At 34.4% G+C, this 26,301-nt stretch overlaps 1 protein-coding gene across 2 annotated transcripts in view; it reads right to left on the bottom strand.

Annotated features, from left to right (window-relative positions):
* LOC129216852 (complex I assembly factor ACAD9, mitochondrial-like) overlaps window positions 1–26,301 on the bottom strand; it is an 88,907-nt gene extending 62,606 nt beyond the window's left edge. For both annotated transcript variants that reach the window (XM_054851064.1, XM_054851065.1), the window contains exons 1-8: window positions 26,108–26,301; window positions 22,228–22,467; window positions 14,929–15,022; window positions 14,269–14,370; window positions 11,609–11,715; window positions 10,310–10,410; window positions 5,429–5,567; window positions 2,575–2,674 (exon numbers count right to left, since the gene is read on the bottom strand). In XM_054851064.1, the coding sequence (XP_054707039.1) occupies window positions 2,575–2,674; window positions 5,429–5,567; window positions 10,310–10,410; window positions 11,609–11,715; window positions 14,269–14,370; window positions 14,929–15,022; window positions 22,228–22,461 (877 nt within the window). In that variant the 5' untranslated portion in view covers window positions 22,462–22,467; window positions 26,108–26,301. The remainder of the gene's footprint in view (window positions 1–2,574; window positions 2,675–5,428; window positions 5,568–10,309; window positions 10,411–11,608; window positions 11,716–14,268; window positions 14,371–14,928; window positions 15,023–22,227; window positions 22,468–26,107) is intronic.

Genomic DNA, 26,301 nt, shown 5'->3' with positions numbered 1-26,301 from the left:
TTAGACTGGTAATTAGGAAGATAACATAGGGAATGTCAAAGCACTAAAAAGTAAAGAATCAGATATTACAAAGACATTGCAGACTGCAAATTGTTTACTTCTAATTAAAAACTTAAATTTAAAAATGAATATAAGTCTACAAAATGACACATCCCAAACAGATATTTTAAATATATCCTTATTAATAAATTTCCAACGTTGTGATGAAGGAAGTTTTAAGAAACAAATTTCTCCTGTTAGAAAAACAAAATTAAATACAAACAAAAAGAAGAGAGTGCTCTTTATTTAAAAGCTAGTTAAGGCATTAAAATCGGCAAATCCACAAAAATAAATACTGCAAAAGCACCTACTTTCGGGAGCTGTAATTTTTGCGAAAATGTTGATATGGTGGTTTCTCGTGCAGAAAATTTTGCGAGTCGAAACCAAATATTGATTACAGACATAAAGTAGAAATATGTCGTCAGGCTTAAATTATCCAGATTAAGAAAATCACAAAAATTAAAGCCTCGGGAAAATAAGTTCATTTGCAGTAAAAAAATCAAAATATTCAAAAAAAAATTTTTTTTTAAAAACGAAAGTAAAAAAAATTATCAAGTTTACAAATAATTTTAATTTTGCGATTGTAAAAAATATACTTAAAATAAAACTTACTCCTGAATTAGATCATTAGGGTTCAGACTCGGGAAGAATCCAAGGTTGGATTTCGCTCCATAACAAAAATGTTAAGTGGGATTTTTCTGGGAACCGACTTCAAATGGATTTCTGTTGAGCGAGATTGGGGAAATATTGCGGTAATCATTCAATCCTGCGTCCCAGTACGAAAGTACAAGTTCTAACATAAACACTGCATGAGTATGACTTTTGTGCGAGGTGATTTTACTCATTTATATTCATTACTGATTTAATGATTTTCATGCAATTATTCCCCATCTGTTTTGGGTCTGTCCTTTTTCCTGCAGCTTTAGAAATTTATTTTCCATCTCATGCATTGAAGCGAAGATACTCCAGGTAATGGAACAACTGCCTACCTGAATAACAGTTTTTACTTCTTACAGTTTTGACACTTACAGTTTTGATCTTTTTCTCCCTTAAACAGATGTTTTTTTTTCTTTTTTGGAAGAGAAAAAAGTACATGCCACATTTTGATAATTCATAGAGAAGTAACAAACTGCCTTACAAATATGTAGTTTGCACCATCACACATTATCACATCATAAAAATTATCACATCTTAAAAAACATGCAAAAAAAAAAAAAAAAAAACTTTTACACCGATTAATTTCCCAATATTGGCAATTTTAATGTAATTTAATGGTTAACTCTCTAAACATCGCCAATGGTAGCCAAAATGAAACCAGAAATTAAAAAAAAAAAAAAACACCAAATTTGTTGCCAAGTTGGCAAAAAAACTTGGCGACCGAAAGCTTGGTGATATATTGCCAAGTGTTTGCCAAATAATAACACCACTTGAGTTAGCACTAAATTAAAAATGATTCCCCCCCCCAAAAAAAAGGTGTAAAAGACCCCCTTTGGAACATCCAAATGCAACCAAAAGGGAAGGTGCACAACGAGACCCCACTAGGAGTCTAGGTACCAAATTTCAACTTTCCAGAACATATCATTCTTGAGTTATGCGACATACGTACGCACATATGCACGTACATACGTAAGGACATCACGAGAAAACTTGTTGTAATTAACTCAGGGATCATCAAAATATATACTTCGGGTGTCTATACTTTCTTAGACATTTATCCACGAGTGGTCCGGTTGAAAAAAAAAAACTTACTATTCATTCAGGGGCAAGCAAAATGGAAATTAAAGCCGATTTTTTACAGTGAAAATTTTTTCGCCAGTACAATACTTCCTTTACTATGTAAAAGGAAAAAGAAAAGGTTGATTAAAGGTAACCGTCACAGCCAGCATGTTCTAGCGAGCATGGAATAGGATGAACCTGAGTATCATTTAGGTGTGATTCAAGCAACACACATTAAACTTCTTTACTAATAATAAAGCTGAAAGTCTGTCCGGAGGATGTCTGGATGTCTGTGACGAGCATGGCGCCTAGACCGTTCGGCTGATTTTCATGAAATGTGGCACGAAGTTAGTTTGTAGCATGGGGGTGTGCACCTCAAAGCGATGTTTCAAAAATTCGATGTGGTTTTTTTTTTTTATATTCCAATTTTAAGAACAAAACTATCATAAGACGGACGAGTAAATTACGAAATTATTGTAACGTGGAACCGTAACATGGGCACAAGCCAATGGGCGAGATACGAAATGATCATAACGTTGAACCGTAACATAGGTACAAGTCAATTGGCGAGAAAACTCACCATACATTATTTGTAAATGTACAGGCGAACCAAAAGACCTTTTAATTTTTCTACTACGGGCAAAGCCGTGCGGGTACCACTAGTTGGTAATAAAATGATTAAACACCTCACATTATGTTTTTCTTACTGTGACGGCTACCTTTAAACACAATTTTTTTTCATGATCTTCTTGAGCATTATGGCACATATTGATACAACAACCTGTTTCTTTTCTATGAATGTTATAACAACATACATACTTTTACAGCCTCGCAGGCAGGTTTTCTCCAGGGGCACCACTTCGATCCCTTCCGAGTCTCTCTCTACGACCAGCACCGAAATTTCTCGAGATTTGGGATCCTGCAGGATGATATAACCAACATATTTAAAAAAGAAAAGTTTCACATCTAATCACCTAGACAGTCATGAACTATGAATATCCTACAACATGTCTGATGGGATATAGCAAGGGGAGGGGGGACACCCTCCCCCCCTCTCTTCAAGGATTCAACTTCTGTTCCTGGATGAGGTTATTATTAAAATATACTCCTCCAGTTGGTCACCCCCCCCTCCTTCAAGGTCACATGATCTTTCCCTTCCAAAACATCTATATTTATCATATCTTATAATTGTCAAAAAATATTAATTGGAATAGCATTACTTTGAATAGACAACCCAAAAAAGTGTCCTTCAGAAAGTTTTTGAGATGAAAAAAAAAATAGGACTGAACGGGGGAAGACGGAAAATCTCTTCAAGAGACAATGTCCACCTAAAAAAAGCAAGTATAAGGTCTGATCAAACTTAACAAGTGAAGTTTCTAAAAGTCAAACAAATGACCAAATTCTAAAAGCTGTAACCCTGAGACTTTTCATGAATTGTATCCATATAATAAATGACTAAACCTGTTTACAGGTGGCTCCATGATGAAAGATTGTATAAATGTCGGCTCTGGTGTAAAATCTTTTCTTTGTATTCTCCTGTTGGAAGGCACAAAAAAGTCCTTGACGCAGAGATCTCCGCTGTTCAAATTGCTCTCTCACAGCTCCAATGCCATTCTAAAAATTTCTCCAAGGCTGTCGTACTTTCAGAATCTAGGGCTCCCTCCTGGCCATTTCTGCACCCAAAGCCCCTGTGTCAGCGGATATTCTAAACATTCGTCAGCCTCTTAATGAATTAGCTGTAAGCCATAAAGAGATTGCATTTCAGTGGGTACCACCACATTGTGGACCACAGGGAAATAAGGTGCCGCATTCCCTAGCAAAGAAAGCAACCGAAATTGTCCAAATAGTACATAAACCAATTCCTTTCTATGCCGCCAAACGTTGATTAAAAATTCTCTGAGAGGGACTTAGTGGAAAAGCAAAAAATTCACAAATAAAGACAAGTGGATTGAGGAAATCATAAAGATTCCACTTTGGTCGAGAGACATACATCAGTTGTCATATTTCCCCTCGTTACTGGCCGCAATTGTCTCACCAAGCATCTGCACCGAATAAAAATCTCGTCAACTCCAATTTGCTAACTGTGCAGCATGAGTAAGGAAATGGACGCGAAACCTTTGAGTCACTGTCCTGCGCTGGACTCATGACACTTGTGGGGGAAATATTGGAGCTCGGCACACATGATGAATGATTCATATGTAGTTTCATTTCTGTAGTTGTATTCTTCTTTAACTTTTGTTCTTTGTTCTTGCTTCTCTGTGATACTATTGATGAATGATATCAGCTATTAACTTTAATACTTCTTGCAGAGTTAGTGAAAGAACTAACATTTCATCAACTCTCTGTGAATAACAGATGAAGAGACTTTTTTAAGATAACCTAAAATTTATTAACATGTGAGAAAAAAATAAATATAATTGTGTAAACTATTAACTGAAGCCAAAGGTAAAAGATTAATTAAATATGACTAGCAAGTTAGTTAAGCTCATTCTAATACCGCTCACTAATCTATTACTACGATCAGTTAAGCATCGTCGGCAATCCGCCGAGCAATACGAGCTCCACTCGAGCTACCTTTTATAGGACAGACATCACCGAACGAGTCTTAAAAAAGAGAGAGCAATTGTCAACTCCGTTCGCTGTTAAATAGCCTGTCCTCATCAGTATTCACATCATTGCCCTAACGTCCACGCAACCAATGAGAATGCACCAAGTGGCAGAGATGCCTCCCTGCTAAGCCAATGGTGGGAGTCCGTTACATTACGCGTCGGATCCGACCGCTCACTTCCGATTCACTCAGATCGTTGGTCCGAACGAGCATCTGTTGATTATCGTGAAGTTCAGTTACATGGGCAAAAGTAAGTGTAGAGATGTTTGTAGAAATTCTATTTCTAACACTTTGTTTGCTTTTTATAACTACAGTTGTCTTTCAATCTGCCATTAGAAATTAAAAAAAAAAAAACTCTGGATAGGAGTACAAGCATCTATTTTAAGTTCTTGAAAGTACATGGAATATTTAACTGCAGTGAAGTTATGTAATGTATGTACCAATTTTTTCCCCTCATTTAATAGACACATTACCTTTTATATTTGATCATATTAGTGCCCTTAAAGTAGCGTCCCCTCATTTAAAGAACCTACTGTAACATAAAACCAATAGAACCCTCATTTATATAATAGCAAATGGTCGAGTAACGCTCTTGACGTGATCAACAATGAAACCCGCTCCAGGGCATGATCATTTGATACTATTTTTTGGTAATGTTTGATATGCTGGGAAAGGCTTTATTGTGGAGGCTGAACTCGATCCAGCAACGAAAAGGTGGTCCACAATGAACGCTACCTACTGGAGTTTAGAGTTCATCCACTGGAGTTAGGGTTAAAATTTCAATCATTAAACTATGACCTTTTTGGTCATTTTGGCAATGGCTTCGTTCAAATGTAGAAGCCATTTTAACTCGTAATACCTTGACGGGCCATTTTCTAGTATATGAATAAAATCGAATTTTATTGATCGTATAGATCTCACAAGAACTACGTTTCATAAAACCCTTCCCAAAACATAAGTCTGGTTACAGCCCTGTAAGAAGTCACGTACGCAGCACCCATTAGAAAGAAGGAAAAGAACTCCTACAAGCAATTTCGTACGCATCATCTGTGATTGGATACGAACCATGTGCCCCTGCATCTTGGCGAAGACGATGAAGAGGTCGGCGTTCTCTGCGTTGGTCACCCAGGACTTGGTCCCACTGAGGCGGAATCCCTCGGGGACATTGTCTGCGGTCGTGGATATGGACAGCAGGTCGTTTCCACTGCAAAAGAAACGAGAAGAAATGAGGGAACGGAATAATTACTTACATTGTGAATAGAAACATTTAGGGCAGCGGTTCCCAACCGGGGGTTCGTGAGGGAGATAAAGGTGGTTCGCAAAAATAATATTATAATGGCGGAATTTTAGGATACTTGTTTGTTGTAAAGTCTTGAGGTCAAGCGGTTTTTTGTTCAACATTTATTCAGTTGTCTCTCAAACATTCAATTAATTTATAATGGCGGAATTTTAGGATACTTGTTTGTTGTAAAGTCTTGAGGTCAAGAGGTTTTTTGTTCAACATTTATTCAGTTGTCTCTCAAACATTCGATACATTCTGCACGAAAATGTTAGCATATTGGCTGACATATTTTACTTTCCAAGAATTAAGTCTGTCATTACGAGGCGCATGTTTTTTCGCTTTCATTGAGAATGATGGAATTGAAGCCAGGTGATTTGGTTTCTCTTTAGCTTTTGATCAGAAAATTCAGTTAAAATTGATGGAAACATTACATAGTGCATGTCCGAGCATATGAAATATCTTTAGTTAATTTTTTATGTTTAGTTAACTTATCATTTTAGTGCGGCGAACACTACTCTTGTCGTATGCAAAAATGCATGAAGTGCGATTGTAATAAGTAAACTTAAAATTATTTTTAACACGTTTTTATGTGAAGAAGAATTTTCAACATTTTTAGAGATAAATACAGATGCAACTTAAATACTGAACTTAATGCACGACTAAAACTCAGACAATTGAGCTAAACTTTGAACTTTGCTTCTTTGTTACCCAAATATCACATTTTAAGAGTTTTTTCAAAGTACTGAAGCTTTAATTGGGTTTCTTTTTTGTGGAAAATTGCCTTTCTTTTTTTGAAGAGCTATCATTTTAGTTTGTAGTTATGTTTGTACCTCTATATTTCGCCGTCATGTGTTTGTTATTGTTATGAAGTGATGAGCAACATCAAACTGAAAAAAAAACTGCCGAATTTTATAGTGCGTATTTTCTTTTTTTACCTATTACTTACTACACAAGGGGTTTGCCAACCTCTTCTGGATTTTGGAAGGGGTTCGCCAGGGAAAAAAGGTTGGGAACCGCTGATATAGGGTGAAAAAACTATTACACAGGGTGTCCGAAAAGTCCTCGACACTTTTTAAAAATGCATTGCAACAAATTGAATCAGTAGTTTGAAGAAGGAAACAAGCACCAAAAATGAAAGTTCGAATTTTAACGGCAAAAATGGTTTGAAGGTTGGCTCACAATGTAAGGCAGAACTTTGAGTGTAGAATTGAGTCATCAGTTGGAACAAGGGAACAAAGACTGGACTAGATCCCTTGTTCCAGCTGATGAATTTCGTACTCTACACATGAAGAGATAGGTTTCTGTATTTCTCTTCTGCCTTACATTGTGAGCCAACCCTCAAAGCTTTTTTTGCTGCTAAAATTCAAATTTTTATATTTTGGCGCTCGTTTCCTTCTTCAAACTCCCGATTTAATAGTTGTACAGTAGAAGACCATTATAACGCCGACCTATATAACGCAATTCGCTATAAACCGCACAACTTTTCAGAAGTAAACAATAGGTTTTGAAGCTTAAAAAAATCCCTCTGTTTTGCTGTTGCAAAAATAAAAATTGTTCAATTTTGAAAGTTTTTCATCTTTCCATCTTAATTCAAAGCTTTTAAATTTAGAATTAGTAATCATAATAAACAGAGAATACCAGATGTCCCTTGAAAATGCAGCTGTTATGCAAACCATGAAGCTAGCAGAAGTGCAGGATAATGCACTTTCTTTTGATTGTGAAACATATTTATTTGTGAATAAATAATTGTAATATTTTAGTGCTTTAATACTTATTGCAGATAACCCATTCTGAAGTGCTAATATATAGCTATATTCTGAATATTAGTTTCAAAAATTTATGAAATGATCTATATGACGCAAAATCCTGTATAACGCAAAAGCTGTGGTCCCAAGGTGTGCGTTATAACGATCTTCTACTGTATGAATATGTGGTTACAGCCATAATATTTCACAGGTTCAAGAATTTCTTATGATATCGTAAAAAAACGATAAAGTAAAGTAATTTACTTGTAGGGGAAAAGGAGCATAGGTGGCAAATGTGAACATGGTATGTTTTACTAGGATCACTTCCAAGCAAAATATCTTGAAAAATTCTCAAGTAATGGAAGCACGAGTCCTACCTTCATGTTTTTATGGTGACAACTTATTTGTTTTAGCAGGTTTTGTACATAATTTTATTACTGTCTTCTATACATGAAAAAATATTTTAGACTATCTAATAAGCTAAACTTAATTATCATAAACTATCATATGAAGATTCAAGTAAAATTTGGCAATGTTTAAATTTTTTTATTAAACTAAGAATTCTCTTTTTTTTTGCAAGTTCGTTCAATGGTAGATGATGGGGCCCTAGTAAACACAACATCTAGGGCACATGTGAGCAGTTCCTATCCAAGGGGAACGTATGAAAAAAAAGCGTATAAATGAAAAAATATATATAACAGGATATGTATTAAATTCATTTATATGTATTAAATTCTGCAGAAACCAAATTAAAAAACGTATAAAAGAGAAATGTATAAACAATGCTTGACTGTATTATTTTTCAACATTTAGATTGTAAATTTATGGTTACTTATTATTATTATTATTAAATATTTATTTATTTATTTTCATTACTGTAATTTTTAAATTCTTTGGTTACTAAATAGTTGGTCTACAATTTTGCGGTATAAAACACTTAACAGGAAATAAAAATACATAAAATATTTTCATTCAGTTAAAAACTGAAGTTCAAAATAATTTAAAAATACATAATCAAACTCTGCATGAATCTTAAAGGCAATGTATAATTACAACAGTCTTTACGTAATAAAATATTCTTTGCACTATGTAGTCTTATAAGTTTTTACATGTCTATCCATGGATGAGAACAGGCTATGGAACTTTCAAATTTGCCAGTCAGAAGTTATATCTTGAAAATATATCTTTAATATACAGTAAACTCCCGATTATAGGCGGTCGGTTTATCCCCGTGTCTTTTCACTATTTTTTTTTTTAACATTCATTGAATGTTTTTTAAACTTTTGATTGTGTTATATTTAGTTTTTAGCTTTTACATATTGTCGCCTCAGAACAACAGTAAGATATCTAATCCCAGAAATAACAAAGACATCTTACTGTTGCTCTGAGGCCACCATATGTATATATTTTTTACATTCCATCTTAGTAGATGGAATGTAGCAATATTTTTAGCTATAATTTAAATGTATGTGTGAGTGTCATTCATATTTTTTAGCTATTGAATACACTAAGTATCGTTTTTTATCTATTATTCGGATTATCCGCGGTTTTTGCTTATCCGCAGTTACCGTGCTAACCTGTTCCGTGGATAAATGGGAGTTTACTGTACAGTGGCCGCCGCTTAGTTGAATCACGTTTGCTCTAAACAGTTTTGATTCCTCAAAACGGCTGTTTAAACAAAGCGGCAAATTCAGTAAAGCTGGATTTTGTTCCGGTTTTGACGATTTGATTCATTAAAGTGGTTGATTCAATTAACCACATCCACTGTATCTTGAAAAAATATTTTCTTTAATGTGTACAATTTAAACTGACACAGTATAGGTTGCAGACCATTCAATGAATCTGATATATACTCTTACAAATTTTGTAAATAGTAATTATTCTTATGATTAATTTGTTGTAATCTGGCTAAATTTGGCGATTAATACATTATTTTTCATCTAAAACTACCTTATTAACGTAACCTGTAAATAGTTTCTTGTAATGTACATACAATCCCCTAACATTCGACTGGAGTATATGGCCCCCCCCCCTTCCTATTTCTTGTACATAGTTGTAAATAAATCTCCTGTGTTTTCTCTAGAACTGTGTCGTCATTTAAAGAATTTCTTGAAGTGGCTGGACTCGTAACAATACATATATGTGTCATATTTAAGTTTTTCTTTTAAATATATAAGCTTGTCCTGCTTTTTTTAATCATGTTCGTATGTGCCCCAGACTCGTTCACATGTGATCCCCTATAGGGGCACATGCAAATTGACTATCTTCTTTTTTAAATATGTCTTCCCAAGTGCAGTGCTCTTAGAAACCCATCATTCCAACAGGGAAAGAAGATGTAAGATGTTGGTCCCCCATACTGGACTCGGAAATGTGTCTCCACCGACAATAATATTTATAGACATCGGTAAACAATATTCAACCGAGTTCTCATTCCTAATGTAATGTAAAATCGTCTTTATTCAGATTAGTTTAACTTCTCAACTCTTTCGGCCACATGTAAAGTTTTAGTTTTAGGTTGGCATCCTTTGATGCCCAATCATATGCAAGTATAAATAGGGAACGTTCTCTCTCTTATCTTTTGCTCAGCCTCGTGAGTGTTAGGACTGGTAGGTGTTGGGCGTTGTGAACTCCCCCTCTGCTTATGGCCAGGGTTTATTTTTATTAATTTATTTTGTGAGTTTATTTATCTTAGTTACAATGGACCAATAAATTTTTGGTAAGATTTTAAACAAGTTTCCAATGTTCATTTCTTCACATTGACATTCATTCTGCATCTTCCACTGCATGGTATCCAACTCTGCTTGTATAAGCAAGTAATATTTTTGACTGACTTACGGAACTCGGCCTTTCCGCTTTCCGATTAAACATGGTAAGTTATCAAATACAACAGCCATTGGAAAACAAAACAACGCACCGTACCTCTTGAATTCCGAACAGCAGAAAGCGGCGATCTTCTTTCCGGAAGCCAGGAGTGGGAGGTACTTTTGCTTCTGTTCTTCAGATCCATACAAGAGCAACATCTGGAAAACAATTTCACTTTGAAATGACGTTTCCCACAAAAATCCTATCCACAATGTTGCATTAAATCATTCATTTTAAGTATTATGGCAGAGCTTCTCAAACTCTCGGGATAACTTTTAAGCATTTCCAAGCCTCAAGACATGTTTCATTGAAAAGTAACAGCAGTCGACTCTCGATAACTAAAAGTCCCGAGCATCAGACAAACGACTCTGAGTTACTTGCAGTTTGAGTTATTGGAAATGCCTACCACAGCCTTCCAAAGAGTTTGGCACCGAATGAAAACTTTGATTCAATAGACTTGTATTCCGGCCTGTGTCCAGATTTTCACAAAGGGAGGGATTTTATAAATTTTATCCGAGTGGGGGGGAGGGGAATCAATCCCTCACAAACTTTAGCTTTTCGTAGTAAGGACAGCTCTGTCCCCACCCTACCTCTCAAGGACAATTCTAGCTGCACTTTAGAGCTTCTTTTAATCGAACCTTATTTGTTTCGTAAGAAAACCTTGCTCACTTCTTTTTAAAGAAATCTGTTTACTATGAGGCATATTGCAATTAGTATTAAATTATGTCCACAGTTTCTTTTATAATGCAGCATGTATATCAATGCAGATGGAAATTACATTACGAAACACAACAACTAATGTACCTTAATGGCTGCACCAAGTGACAATTTTTTTTTTTTTTGCCTTTCTTTCCTCCCAAGCATCCCCCGAGTTCTTCCCCTTTTTTCCTACCGTGGTACAAGCCTCCTCTCTCAGGATAGGCAGAAATCACTTAAAAACCTCAATCAATCAATCAAACAAATGCCAAATCCATCACAACCTCCATAAGTAATATTAACGCAGTTAAGTGAGGCTTTGTATTAATAAATCATTGAAGTATTCTTCCACCATAGTTTTTCCCAAATATTATTCCAGTTGGTAAAGCTCTAACAGTCATAAATTGCATAAAACTTCAGAGAAAAAGTTTTCTTTCTTTCTTTTTTTTTTTTTTTTAAGAAGCGCTGCACAAATTTTCACTTCATAATTAAACCTAAACAATCATTTTCTTCGTTTGGCCATAGCTTATTATTTTGGGAGGGGGTTTAACCCCCAAAACCCTCCCCTTGGATACAGCCCTTCTTTTATTTCATTAATTTTCAAACCAAGTGAAAAACACGAAACTTTCAAAAACAAGTTAAATGCGGAAAAAAAAGAACCTGAGTTGCCATAAATTCATGAGCAGTGATGGATGCGTAGAGAGACCAGTCCAAACCCAGGACTTCATTGATCCGAGTGCAGGCCGTGTGAGTCAAGTCCAGACCACCTACGGAAGGGAACATTTTTTTAAAATATAACATTATTCATCAACGACTCACACATCAACAAATCACAAACATTCAAAACCTGTTTTGTTCTAAATTAAAGCAAAATTTTTTTACACAAAATAAATACTGATCTCTGAAAGTTAATTAGCTGTAATATATTTCGTTTAAATTTATCCAGATAGGTAGAAATGATGCTCTAAGTAAGTTGATTGAACACATCTGCCAGTCTAAGCCCAAAAGTCTGAGCTCAACAGGAGAAATCACTTTAGTTTCAGACACCCACATATTTCATCCAGTTTCACTTTTTCAGTGTTTCAATATTTTTTTCTAACATAAAACAACGATGCTTGCAATTTTCTATTTTGCTTCTGATTTCTACATAAATAACAATGGTACTGTATAAACGGTTTTAATACTAGTTAATTGATTTCAAACGTCGAAATAAGCAGTAAAAATGACTTTTTAAATCAAGTCGGCGAAAAAATATACTTCGACATAGCTCTATATGTTTCAAGTACCTTATCCGTTATTGTTCAATATTCAAATGTTGGCTTATGTCGTTTCTACGTCGGTCGATATTTTTGGCCAGGGAGTTTGACATTGGCCCAAAATTTTAACATTGAGGAGAATGGTCCATGTCCCTCTCTCTGGATAACCAACGAATGTCTCCTCCCAAGGTAAGAAAATTATATTTACAGTAAAGTATATATAGTTTCGCTAATTAATATATTTCTTTCATTTGCATTTTGTTCCAGCTTTCTTTTCTACTTATCGTGCTTTTAAGTTGTTTAATGTTGGGTTCGGAGATTATGGTGGGTGCGGCGCTTATACCTGATGTGGCGCATACATTAAAAAAGTTTTTCCTTGAGAATATATTTCGCTTAGAACCGGGTGCGGCGCTTACTCTCGAAAGTACAGTAGTTGTTTTTGCACTTTTGTCATTTATTGTTTTTCGGCTTTATTGTACAAGAATTCATAAATAAAGCATAACAAAAACATTCTATTGTTAGTATGGAATCCAAAATGTGTTTCTTCAAATAACTAAAAAAACTCTTTTCTGCAGATATTACTGTTTACCTTCTCACGGCATAGAATATGGGTGCATTGATGAATTGGCGACTTATTTACTTTTTACCTTTTAGTAAACATGCAGAAGCTCTTTTATGTTGATGCCACACTCGGCACCTTTCTTTAACTTTACATTTTAACCTTTTTTAATTCCTTGTTTTATTAATTAGGTGATTTCTTTTGCATTTTAATAGTTTTTAATGGCTAAGTTTATTTATTTGGCTGATTATTTAACACTTGAATGAAACCCATAATGCTATTCAATGGCTTTTTTTTATTTAAAAGGCACAGTATCACCAAGTAAGTAGCTCCCATGTCACTTTGATCAAACACCAGCAAAAAAGTTACGTCGCCAATGTTCGACAGTCTAGCCTAATTTGATCCAAAAAGTTTTTACAACAACAAACATGCTGAACTATGAGCAAGAGCAGTAATGTGTTAACAAGGTTACAAATACAGTAAACAAATCTAGGTTAACATACACTAAGCAAAGCGTTATTCTAAATACAGTCGTCCCTCGCTACTTCGCGCTTCGACTTTCGCCGTTTCACTTCATCGCAGTTTTTTCTGTTTTTCAATTATAGCAATGAGCCTTTTTTATGTTCTCGTGAAAAATTTTTCTTACAAGAGAATTACAAATTATGTCTTTTAAGTACGGTAAGCTCTTCTTAGGTACTGTAGTTGTACTAGTTGTACTGTATTGTTACTAGGGGATAAATACATCTCTAATGGTGTTCAACAACGTACTAGCTTTTTAAGCTGTGTGCGTAATACTTTCGATGAGGATAAATGTAGAGGAAGAAATTGGGCACATACGGTCACTAACTGGAAATCAATTCATCATTGAACAAGTTGAAGTTGAGCTATTTTCATAGGTTAGTACGAGTGTGTAAGAACTGCATGTGTGTGTGTACTTTATTTCCCAATAATTAATGTGATATCGATTCCGTCTAATATACCTCGTTTTCTCATATTTTGTGCAATATATTAAGTAATGCAAACGTAATGTTGGATAAGGGTGCTGTTTTATGTCTAGTGGGCTCTAATTATGTTAAAAACCCATTTAAGCTGTCCTCAGTAAGTTTTATGCCCTTTAGTTAGGAAAATATTCGGTTTATAAATACAGAATCCTACTTCGCAGAAATTCAGTCATCGCGGTGAAGTCTGGAACGAATTAACCGCGATAAACGAGGGTTAACTGTATATTCATTGAACTCAGGTATAATACGAAAGCAAATCAAAGGAATGGATTTAAAAAATGGTAAAACAACATCATAAATGTGAAAATGTTATAACAGAATTATTTTAAACACTTACAACCTACTTTTTATAAAAACTAGAAGAAAACAGAAACAAATAGGTAAAAGCAAACATGAAAAGACCTTGAAGTGCAGATGCAGCAACAAAACTGAGACAAAAGAAGAAAAAAAAAACTTGAAAAAGAGGCTTAACGAAGATTATTTCAATCATTAACTTTCTTATACCGTATTTAGTGGGAATCATTCTTCCAAAGAGGCCCAACTCTCTCAGATCTTGAAGTATGCTATCGGGTATGGTTTGGGTTTCATCTATTTCGTGAGAATTCACTAGAAGGAGAAGAGAAAAATGAAAGTACCACATCATTTCCAAAATGAAGGACTGTTGAAATTCACATTGCAAAAGGTTCAAATAGTGATGAGAAAAAACTAAGACAATACAGTAAAACCTGTCTACAACAATACTGTTGGGACCTAAAAAAAATATTGTTATAAACAAGATTTCTTACAAGCAACAGATAAGAGTTTATTTTTTAAGATTTTAAGTTTATACTGCAAAAACCTTTTGATTTGTAAAAACATGCATATTTCATGCCAATAATGCGCACATACAAAAAATTGAAATAATGATATTACAACAGAAATAATGTAAAACATCTGCAAAAATATGTAAACATTTCTGGTTTTTGCAGTGCCTTGACATTGCAGGTCCAGCCTAACGTTGAATACAGTGTCAGAGCAATAAAACATATTCTTTTCAAAATTTCTAAGGGAATGGGGGGGGTTGAGGTATTCAAATTTGAAAGTAACATCGAGTGAGCTTGATTCTGTTCACAGTACCGCATTGACTAAGACAAAGACCTTGAGGAACTAGGTTTCACACGATACCTTTTTCAGCATACAACAAGTTGATACTCTTAACTGAGTCTTCTACTTCTGCCAGTTGCTCCTTCGTCAATATCTCCGGGAAGGCACACAACTCCTTTTGAAAGGAAAAAGAGAGAGATTAAGAAGGACAGCAACGAACAAAATTTTCATGTAAGTAATTGGTACATTTTAAAACCCGGTGATTCATTTTCATGTTACTTATTGCCACTGTGTTAAAATTATACAAAAACTACTCATTTGACAATCCATACATTATTTTGACTATTTAATGAATTTTTAAACGGACCAAGTCGTAGAGCAAAACAATTTGCCAAATAAATCAACTCAGCCATCAAATTGCAGAATAATTGGCCCAAAAAAATGCATGCTACGAAATAACTAGTTAAATTTGAATGAAACATTCTGTCAACTAAATAACACAACATTAAAAGCTCAAACGAAATGTTAATGAATCTGCCAAACAGGGTTTGTACTCAATTTCAGAAATAAAATGAAGGAGTTTTAGAGGAGTTTTGAAGGAGCAAAATGAGATTTTGAAGGAGTACTAATGGAGTTCAATATAGTTGACCATCTACACCCTTTATCACAAAGTGCCACACTTCACCCCAAACTTCTCCTCTTGTCACGTCATATTTTTTACAAACATATTGTTACAATAACTGTGTGATGTCACTTTTTGTCACCCTCTCTCTTCCCCTTGTCACAATTTCATGAGACCGTCTCCTCCTCAAAGTATGACATCACTTGTGAATGACCCTTTTTTACAATATCATAACTGCAATTAACTAAACAATTGTTTTTTTTTAACACAATCACTTAATGTAGTACATTTACTTATGTAGTTTTGAACATTTAAATAATAATTAGACAACCTGACTTTTGCTGTTGAGAGTGTGGTGAAGGGAAAATCAATAATCATAAAACTTGAACCAAGCACCATTTGACGCATGTTTTACTTCACTTATGAACTGTCTTAGTCTTCTAATAAAATTCTCACCTTCAACTTTTATGAATTAACTATGATAAATTTGTAAATCGAAAAAAAAAAAAATGCACGAAATGACTACATTAAAATTTTCTTTGTGACAAAGTCAATCGAAGCATTTTAAGTTACTGTCATAGAGGAAGATTATGTAGTCTTGAACTAAAAAAGAAGGAGTTTTAAAGGAAACCGAAATGAAGGAGTTTGAAGGGCCCTTCAAAAAATTTCATAAATGAAGGAGTATTGGAGGAGTTTTGAAGGAGCGTACGAACCCTGCTATATCGTGTCATTAATAAATTTAAACCATTTTTCCATTTAAGCACAAAATAAGAAAATAAAATAATAGTTTAAAAAACTAAAAAAAAACACGCTTTCGTTGAAAAATGAACTAAAAAGTGAAAAATAATCTTTGGATGATAGTAGTTGACCAATCACTTCATTTTAATGTGATACAAAAAAGCGTGGGGTGCTGTCTATTTACATTTTTGCATGGACAACAGATGGAAGAAATTCAAGACAGCTGATAAGAAGCCCCCACGCTTTTTTGTATTACATTAAAATTTAGTGATTGGTCAACTACTATTATCCAAAGATTATTTTTCACTTTTTAGTTCATTTTGCTACGAAAGCGTGTTTTTTTAGTTTTTTAAACTATTATTTTATTTTTCTGTTTTTTAGTCTTATGTTGGAGAATTATCAGGCGACGAAATTATTTATAATATGAGTGTGAGGTAATATCTTAAAGTTAAGACAAGGGCACCCCGATGGGAAGCTACTGTGAGTCATCGATGTATGTTTGCGGAAATTATATTTGAAAATTTGAGATGCATTTGAATAAATGTTTTGTTCAACAATGGTCTGATCAGCAATGCATTTCCAATTGAAGGCTCACCTAAATTTTGGCATGAAATGAGTTAAAAACAATTATATTTCATATTCTAATTACCTTGGAACATTGGAACAAATTTTGTCTGATGCAGAAAAATGAAAGGTTTTTGCAGATATTTTAAAGTAATTTTTGCGAGCATTTTTTAATGTATTTTTTTTTTTAATTTGTCCTTTTTTACATTGTTGAATATATGCCAAAAATGATTAAAATTGGAAGAAACTCACAATTAAAAGAGTTAATTAATTAATTTGATTATAGAATATTGCATTGTCATCGGGTCTGAGGTCGCGTGCCAAATGTCGAAAGAATCCGATCGCAGGAAGTGGGCGAAATTTGAGCTGCAAGATTCCGTTACAAGATACATACATACATACATACATACATACAGGTGAAGCTAATAAAAGCGTGTTAAAAAAGGAGCAACATGGCAGTGACACAAACTTTTTTACCGAGATAGAGAGTAAATGACTCGCCAAATCAAGTGATGTACCAAAATGGAAAGATACCTAAATAATTTTATTTAAAACATGTAACTAAAAATGACTACTCGAGCGCAAACCAAACAGCTGCAAAATTTTCAATCCTTCCAGTTGTTTTAACCAGGGCCGGATTTAGGAGAGGGCAGACTGGGCTACTGCCCTGGGGCCTCCACAAAAAAGGGGTCCCCAAAATAAAAAATTTTTACAAAATATCCTAACTTTCACGGGTCAGCAAATTTTACGTTTTTTCTCCCAGACATTTTTTTTTTTGTATTTCTACAAAGATTGCTTGCACATAAATAATATTATTATCGATATATCAGGAAGCCCTGATTGCAAGTATCCATTTGCTATCGATTTTTTATTTGATCGAGCATTTCAGTGGCAATTATTTTTCTTTTAATTCATTTAATTTGTAATTTGTACCTATCAGTTAAAGAGAAATAAAGTAAGTAAAAAAAAATTCCGAAAAATGGTTAACTTTGCAGGTCATCCTTACAACTTTTCACTTCTTGAGCTCAAAAATATCAGATATATACATATATATCAAAATATTCGGATATATATCAAAGTATCGGATATTTTCGAAAATATGTTGATCTTTTTGAACCCTGATTAGGGGCCTCCACTCCTTCGTTGCCCCGGGGCCTCCACACTTCCAAATCCGGCCCTGGTTTTAACTTTTATAGAAACCATTCAACTGTGTATTGCATAATTGCAACTCATTTGAAACTTTGATTGGTCAAAGGCTTTAGAGACAGAAGGAACTAGACATATTTTCTTACAGACCGAGGAATATAATCCTGGGAGACCAAGGGCGGGTTCAGGGGAGGGTCAAAGGGTTAGCTGACCCCCCTGTGATGAGAAAGTCTTTATTATTATTATTTTACATTTCCTTTACTTATTATTATTGTTGAAAGTCAATTTTTAGTCCTGAAAAATTAGTGTATGTAATCAATGTTAATCGCTTTTTACTTAGTCTTGTTAGATTTGTCTCTTGAAGTCTAATAAATACAAATTTTATTACATATAATGTCACTTTGAAAAAATAAAGCTCCTAAAAGTTGATGACTCCTGAGCTTCGGCCCAGTAGGCCCTTGTGTGGACCAGGACCCTTTTACAATACAAACTCCGAAACTATGTGTGTGTGTGTGTTATGTCTGTAATGCTGTACTTACTTTAACTTTCTTGTACAAAATATTAATGCAACAATGCTGTGCCTTACTTGTTTTCATTGCAACGAAATTTTCTCGGTAGATTAAATGTAAAAATGTGTATTTTTATTTATTTGAACAATTAAAATAACTCAAATATCAACAGCAAACTGCAATGAATAAATTGCTATGCATATTTTTCTTGATAAAATTTTTTATTAGAATACATGCATAGGTTATTAAGATATTTTGAAGAATATTCAAATTATACTTCGTTTTTCTTCCACTTAACTGACCACTGAAATTTGACGCCCCTTACAAAAATGTCTGGATCCGCCCCTGTGGGAGATGAACACAATTCCAGCGACTCTGATCACTGTATTATTGCAATGATTGTAAACACACAAATTTTTGCAAACTACATCTGTTCTGTGGGGTCAGTAAACAAAATAATGCCACTGAAGTCTGCATAGGGATGAAAAATGAATAAGAAGTACTGCACTGCTTCCTTAGTGCAGAAAACAGAAATGAAAAAACCAACATAATGTAACGGATCCGGTGCGACTTCCAACTTTCCTGAAAGAACGACACCGTTCTTAGGAAAAACACAGGAGATTTATTTACACTATGTACAGGAAAGATCGTCTACAACTGCTAAATGAATCATCAGCAGCTAAGCAAATATCAATCAACACCGTAAACTCAACGATTACACACGCATTTACATTCAAATACGCAAAACAAAACAGCGAAATGCCTCGCAATAAACAGAGCTAATACACAGAGCAAAATAAATGCTCTCAGCCCAATGGTTCAGTCAAGACTGACCATTTATCATGCGGCAGCTATTTATAAACATCGAAAAGCTTCCACAATATTCGAAATGCTTCTCGGAAATCGTAGACCCTTATCTTATTTCTTTCCATTCACAAATTTAATCATTCAGAAATGAGGGGACCGTATACTTTGGCCGAATGTACGGGGGCTGTATATTCATTACAAGAAACTATTTACAGGTTACGTTACTACAATAATTTTAGATGAAAGATAGTTTAATAAACCCCAAATTTAGCTAGATTATGACAAATTAATCATAAGAATAATTACTATTTACAGAATTTGTAACAATAATTAACAATTGCACACAAAGCTAAAACTGCTTTGGGATTGCAAGGACTATTTTGGGATTCCTTCAGTTCAAAAAGCTGTTAACTTCCAAGGTATAAAAAAACCCTTTCCACCCTTATGTCTCAAAAATGTGTGTACAATATTTTTACATTTTTTTGCAGGGGGGGGAGGGCATGCTTTGCTAATGAACTTACAAAAGCTCTTTAAACCCTAAGCACCACCCAAAATCTATCAGTTTATGATCTATTTAACCAGCTGCAGGTTGTATAGAATATAAAACGCTCGGTAATATTTCTGTAGTTCTCCAGCCAGTACTATGGCTCATAAATTTCTGAATTTTAAAAATTTGGTTAAAAATGAGATAAATACATACAAACAAGAGACAACTGTTGAACACTCAATAACAAAAAAAAAAACTTATGTAGGTCAGCTTTTTTAGATTCGTTTCAAGGTAGGTTAATCAACTGATAACCAGCAACAATAAATTTATATTTTTACCATTTTATATACCTATAAACTGAGCGTATGTATCTAGGTATTCATCTATGTTCGAGTTAATTTTCTCGAATGCCAGTGAACTGAAACTCAAACGAGGTATTGATAAATTCGTATTTTTCCCGTCTTTATGTTTGGCTATTTAACATCATCCTCTGACAATTATTAGCGGAGATATCAGTTAAAAACTATTAACTTTCCGTAACAATGTTTTTATTAAAATTTGTAGCGTGAAGAAAATTACTCGTATTGAGGAGAAAGATGTGTTGTTATTCTTTTTCTCGAATGAAAACAAATAAAATTCTAGCTTTTGTCTTGAGGCTTTTCCTGTAATCAGGGAATTTAAAATGTTTCCTTTTTGGTTATTTTTCCGCAATCTGCCACAAAATTTTACTGATTTAAAAAAAAAAAATTTTGTTCAAGCCTGATTGCTGAACACGCGTCACTTGACATAACTTTTATTTTCAAGGTGGACTGTGCAAAGCTGGGGGTTGCAGCTAGTATTATTATTATTTTTTGAAACTGAAACAAGAATTTTAAAGGCAATTTTTTCATTCCTGAACCCATTAAGATGCTGTAAATATTAATTCTTTGTCATTACAATTCATTTTTGGTCTGACAAAAATGTGTCATTTAAAGTCTACCCTTAAAAAAAAAGTGTTTCATTAAATATTTTATTTTTTTTTCAACTGCAGCACTTATATCATAACTAACTGCAACTGATGTACAGGTTTTAAAGACAGGATCAGAAAAATGATACTAAGGTAGTATTTCTCCCAGACTATAATAGAGTAGGGTGCTTGCAGATAAAAGGACACTTTAATTCACTTGGAAAGACACATTTTAATAGACATTTTGTCATAGAAAAAGTGTTTTTTTTTAAACATATTTTTGTGCTCTACATGAGTATAAAATGCTTTTTCAACATCCAAGCACCTTTTCAGAGCACTTTTATAAAAAATAATAAAAAGCTTTTTCTTATTTAGCTTTTAAAAATATTCTAGAAACTGAATGAATTCAGATTTAAATTCAAATCAAATTTAGTGGATGAGGGAAACGGAAGGAGTCATGTTTCAATGCCGGGCTCGTGCAGGGTTGGCTTCCTGCCGGCAGAAACTAGTTTTTGCCGTGCCAGTGGCAAAAACTGGTTATAACCGCAGAAACTGGTAAAAACTTAAAAGTGTCTTTAATAACTAAAGTAATTTGTAAATGATATTTGTTTAAGTAAACTAAAAAACTAAACATCATTTCATCATTTAAAAAAATAACATCCAATGCTAGTGCCCTTGATTTAGTTCAGAAAGGGAACTTTTCAATTGCAGAGGCTCGTAGTACTTGGATTAATTTAACAAACGATAAAAAATCATACAGGGGTGCTCAGGAAAGAGGAGTGACATATAGAATTAAACAGGCATTACTGATTGTAATTTGCTCACTTATATGCTTCCTGTTTTTGATTGAAATTATCATGTCATGTGCTTCAAGAAGAAAGTGCCGGATTTTGTACCTAATGTCACAGTTTTGCAAAACAAATTGGCCCCATTTCTCAAAACTTATTTTTCCAGTCAAATTTTTATCACAACCCCAGTTACTACATGGTGGACCAGTTATACAGTCAATAAAAGTTTCACGAACATTGCTTACTCCTTGATGCATTGTCTGCTAGCTCTTCTGTTTCAAGAACATTCTTGAGTTTCTCATTTGTGCATATTAAATTGAGAACCTGTTTCAATTTTTGAAACCACCTTTTCTAAGAGGCAATTGCAGAGTTCAAACAATGTAACATTTGATTTTGAATGGTGATAATTTTGTAATAAAATTACAGTGCTTTGGTTAACGATTAATTATCTTTTCCATGCATGTTCTGTTGTATATCAAGAATTACTTTTTCATTTTGTGAGTATTTGCCAGTTTCTGCCACAAAAGTGGCTTTTGCCATGCCGGTTTTATCCGGTTTCTACCAGTGGTTTTAACTGCCTCGGCAGAAACTTGTCAACCCCGGGCTCGTGTGAAACGTTACCTTTCGGAAAAACTTACTTTTGTGACGAAATTGGACTAAAACTTCAAATGAGCGAGAAGGGTGCTTTAAGAAATTCAAAAAAGAGGGCACCCTCATTGAAAATGCCCGAAGGAAACATCGTAAGGTAAAGCATTAATGGACAACATACGTACCACGTCGTACTTATTCACGAAGAGACATTTCATGAAAGGGGGTCTCTTCCACTTCACCACGGAAGGCCTGGACAGTTGAATCTTCTCTCGACCGACGACGGCTTCTTCTGCCCTTGAATGCTGAGCGGCACAATTCTTCACAAAGTTCACCCCAAGCGATCCACGTAACCGTGACCCATAAGACGAGATTCTGGATTGTCTGAGTGTTGAGAAGAAAATCTTCCCGACGTCCATGTTGATCTGGAATATTATTCTTACAATTGAAAACTACGATTTTTCAGGTTCATCTTAAATGAAACTAAACACAGCACTCGAGACATTTTCTGTTACACTTACTTAACACTAAAAAAAGCTGAAAGTTTCTGTATACCTAGAAAAACTGAAGGTGCCAGTGTGGCCCCTACCCATTTTTGGGTGAATTCTTTTAAAAAATCTACCTGAGTGAGTCCATATACACAATGCACCTTCTTATACGACTAAGTAAAGACTTAGTACTTTATTATTTTCAGCTTTTCTGTCTCTACTTGTCAAAAGGTTGAACTAGTTTATCTTTCCAAGAGCAATGGCTGCAGTTAGGATGGTAAGCAATCGGCATTGTTTATAGCCTTTGGATATCTAACCAGTTGCATAAAGAGAGTTGCAAGAGTCACAGGTTAAACTAGAGTGAACAGCATTTGTTTTATGCTACGACATTCAAGTGAAAGCAAAACGAGCAGATGTGTGCATCACATGACTTTCTTTTTACGCCAATTTAATGATAACAGCGCCTAGGAGTAAGCAAGGAAACACTAAATATTGTCACACCTAGTTTTTTGCGAACCAAAGCAAAAAGACGTTTTACAGATTTATTCCCACATTACGGGCAATTTTAATGTGATTTAGTGGCTAACTCTTTAAATATCACCAACATTAGCCGAATCAAAACCAAACTAAAAAATTTTAAAAAAAATCGCCAAATTTTTTGCCAAGTTGGCGACAAAACTTGGCGGCCAAAAGCTTGGTGATATTTCACCAAGTGTTTGACAAATTATAACACCACTTGAGTTAGCAATGAAATTAACAAATATTTCCCCCAAAAAAGGTGTAAAAGACCCCCTTAGGAACATCCGAATGCAACCAAAAAGGGAGGTGCACAACTAGAGACCACTAGGAGTCTACGTACCAAATTTCACCTTTCTAGGACATACCGTTTTTGAGTTATGCAAGATACATATGTACATACACACATACAGACGTCACGAGAAAACTCGATGTATTTAACTCGGGAATCATCAAAATGGATATTTCGGGTGTCTATACGTTCCTAGGCATATATCCACGTGTAGTCGGGTCGAAAAGAAAACTCAACATTCATTCGGGGATGAGCAAAATGGAAATTAAGGCCGGTTTTTGAGTGAAAGTTTTTTCGTGAATACAATATTTCCTTTTTTGTAAAAGGAAGTAAAAATATCTTTTTTTGTAAAAAAGTTTAGAGCCCACTGTGGTCCCTCCCGTCTTTCCAGGTATAACGATCAGTATTTGCCATGAGGCAAATCATTAAATGATTAAACAATTATTATTTAGTGACATATAATGAAAAGTCACAAAGTTCCATTAAGCTCTGTTTGATATTAAATGAGTTAGTGAACAACAAACTGTGCGAGGGATCACACAAGTCCCTGTCTTTCTAGAATTAATATTGCTTTAGTCCATAATATAAATGATGCCACTTTTTTTTCAAAAAAATTGACCCCCATCCCCCTGCGTTACACTTCACCTAACCCCCTCCCTATTTATTTTTCATTGTCATATTCTTATAAAAAATGTGTGATGTCATACTTTTTTTCCCTTTCCCTTCCTTTTGTCACAATTTCAACCCCCCCCCCCCCTTCAAAGCATGACATCATTTGTGAAAGGCCCCCAATTATTTTATCTTTCAAATCTGACTTACTGTATATTCGACCTTGATATAATAAGGTCACCCCTTGGAACTTTGTAAAACTGAGCCTTTAAGCCAGATGATCTTATAAATGATTCATGCCATTGTATATAACCCCCCTAGTATGATCCTTTTGAAACTTAATACCTCTAAAAATCAGTTCCAGTGGCGCAACCAGAAAAATTTTCTGGGAGGGGTTTTCAAAATCTAAAATTGTTGCTTTCTTCGCTTTCATTTATAGTGAGAAAATGTTAAATATATTGAATCAAAGAGTTTCTATGGCTTAGCAATTATTCATTTATAACACTCGCTGTAAAATAATTAAAAATTCATACAGATATTGCCATGAATTTAAAGCGAAGAAAATGGGGAAAAGTGCATTATATTCGTATATATATATATAAATGTATATATAAATTATATATATACAGGGTGTCCAGCAAAGGACTCCCTGCTTTCAAAATTAGATAAATCGAAAACAAAGGACAATATTGGAATAAAATAAACGGTATGTTTATTGTGAAACCCATAAAAATCATATACAGGAACTTGTAAATTAGTTTTAAAAAGTTCCAACAGGTGGCGCTGCACGCTGTAATTGCAATAAGTCTCTATGAATAGTGCTGCGAAGAGGTTGGACGATAATTTCTAGCGTAGATGTAAACATATCTGAGAGACTAAACTGCTGCTGAAACAACAAACCTCGTCACAGCACTATTTATGGAGACTTCTATTGCAATTACATTGTGCAGCGCCACCTATTGGCAGTTTTCAAACTATTGGCAGTTAATTTCCAAGTTCCTCTATATGATTTTTATGGGTTTCAGAATAAACATACCGTTTATTTTATTCCAATATCGTCTTATGTTTTCGAGATATCTTATTTTGAAACCAGGGAGTCCTTTGCTGGTTTACTTGAACCTTATATTTTTTATGAAGGTTTTTTTTTGCAAGATCATTTAAAACTTCAAATACATCAATGTCTTTTTGAATGCCAAATTCGAGCTAATAACAGTTTCAATCTTTCAGTGAGAATTGGGAAGGAGACTCAGAAAATCCCAAAGGTTTCCCTTAAAAGGATTTGTTCAGTGCTGGAAGTGCTGGGCAACAATGAAACCCTGTGCTGCACTTTTTATTAGCCGCATTCACAACACACTTTTCCACACGGTAGGTAAATCCCTGCTCTGGCTCCGCAAAAAAAAAAGATTGAAAAATTCTCCGTTTCCATGTAAAAAGAGTGCCACAAAAAGCGGTTTTTACACAGCATCCTTAGCGGCTAGTAGACGAACTTGTTTCGTGTAATGCATTCTGGGTAAAATTCCGCTTTGCTCCCAGAAGGGAGCAGGAGGAGAAAAATTCCACATATACCCCGCAAAAAACTAGAATGCGGTGAAAATCAGGTTTTTTCCGGGGTCGAAAGTGTCCATGGAAACGGCCCTATTGAGACCATTTTAACTCTCTTATGTCCGTAGAGGTGCTCATCATAAAATATTATTCGTATATTTAAGAATTGGAAAATAATTTTTGAGTGCTTCACGGTCACCAAAAATAGTAAGATAATGTGTTGAAATCTATCCTGCTTAGAAAAGTTTAAATAGTGCTTTTCCCCTGATTTGTATGGGGGAGATGAATGTGTTCAAGCTCGGGGTGGAGTTTTAACTCTAAAACCCCTCCAGTGCCATTGATCAGTTCATTAGCTTATGCTTTTTTAATACGGTGAAACCAATTAAAATCAATCAAATCAATAGGAAATTAAAAATTTATGGATTTTTTTTTTCTTTTTTCTGGAATTGAGGATTAGAGGTGACATAGCGGACTTTCCCCGTAAACTAGTTTCACATTGCTCATAAAATATGACTAGAACTAACACACAAGTTTCCGCTTTCAACAATTCAAGAAAAAAAATGAATTAAATACAATTCGATGGCAAACAAAGCAAATTAAGTTTGTAACATTGCTTACGATTTAAGGATAATTCAGTACGTATGGAAGATGATATTTACACGAAAAAGCTGACTAGATCTTCAATTTGTTTTCATAAAAAGAATAAACCGGTGAATTTTAAATAATGGATAGAACTACTAAATAACTTTACAAGTTTAAAATACTTCAGTAAGAGTTGATCCGCTCCAGATTCATCATTGCAAATGTAAACA

The sequence above is a fragment of the Uloborus diversus genome, chromosome 2, assembly GCF_026930045.1.
Source record: "Uloborus diversus isolate 005 chromosome 2, Udiv.v.3.1, whole genome shotgun sequence".
Classification (NCBI taxonomy): domain Eukaryota; kingdom Metazoa; phylum Arthropoda; class Arachnida; order Araneae; family Uloboridae; genus Uloborus; species Uloborus diversus.
Note: the sequence above shows the minus strand (reverse complement) of the source record. Positions and strands in the feature narration are given on the sequence as shown.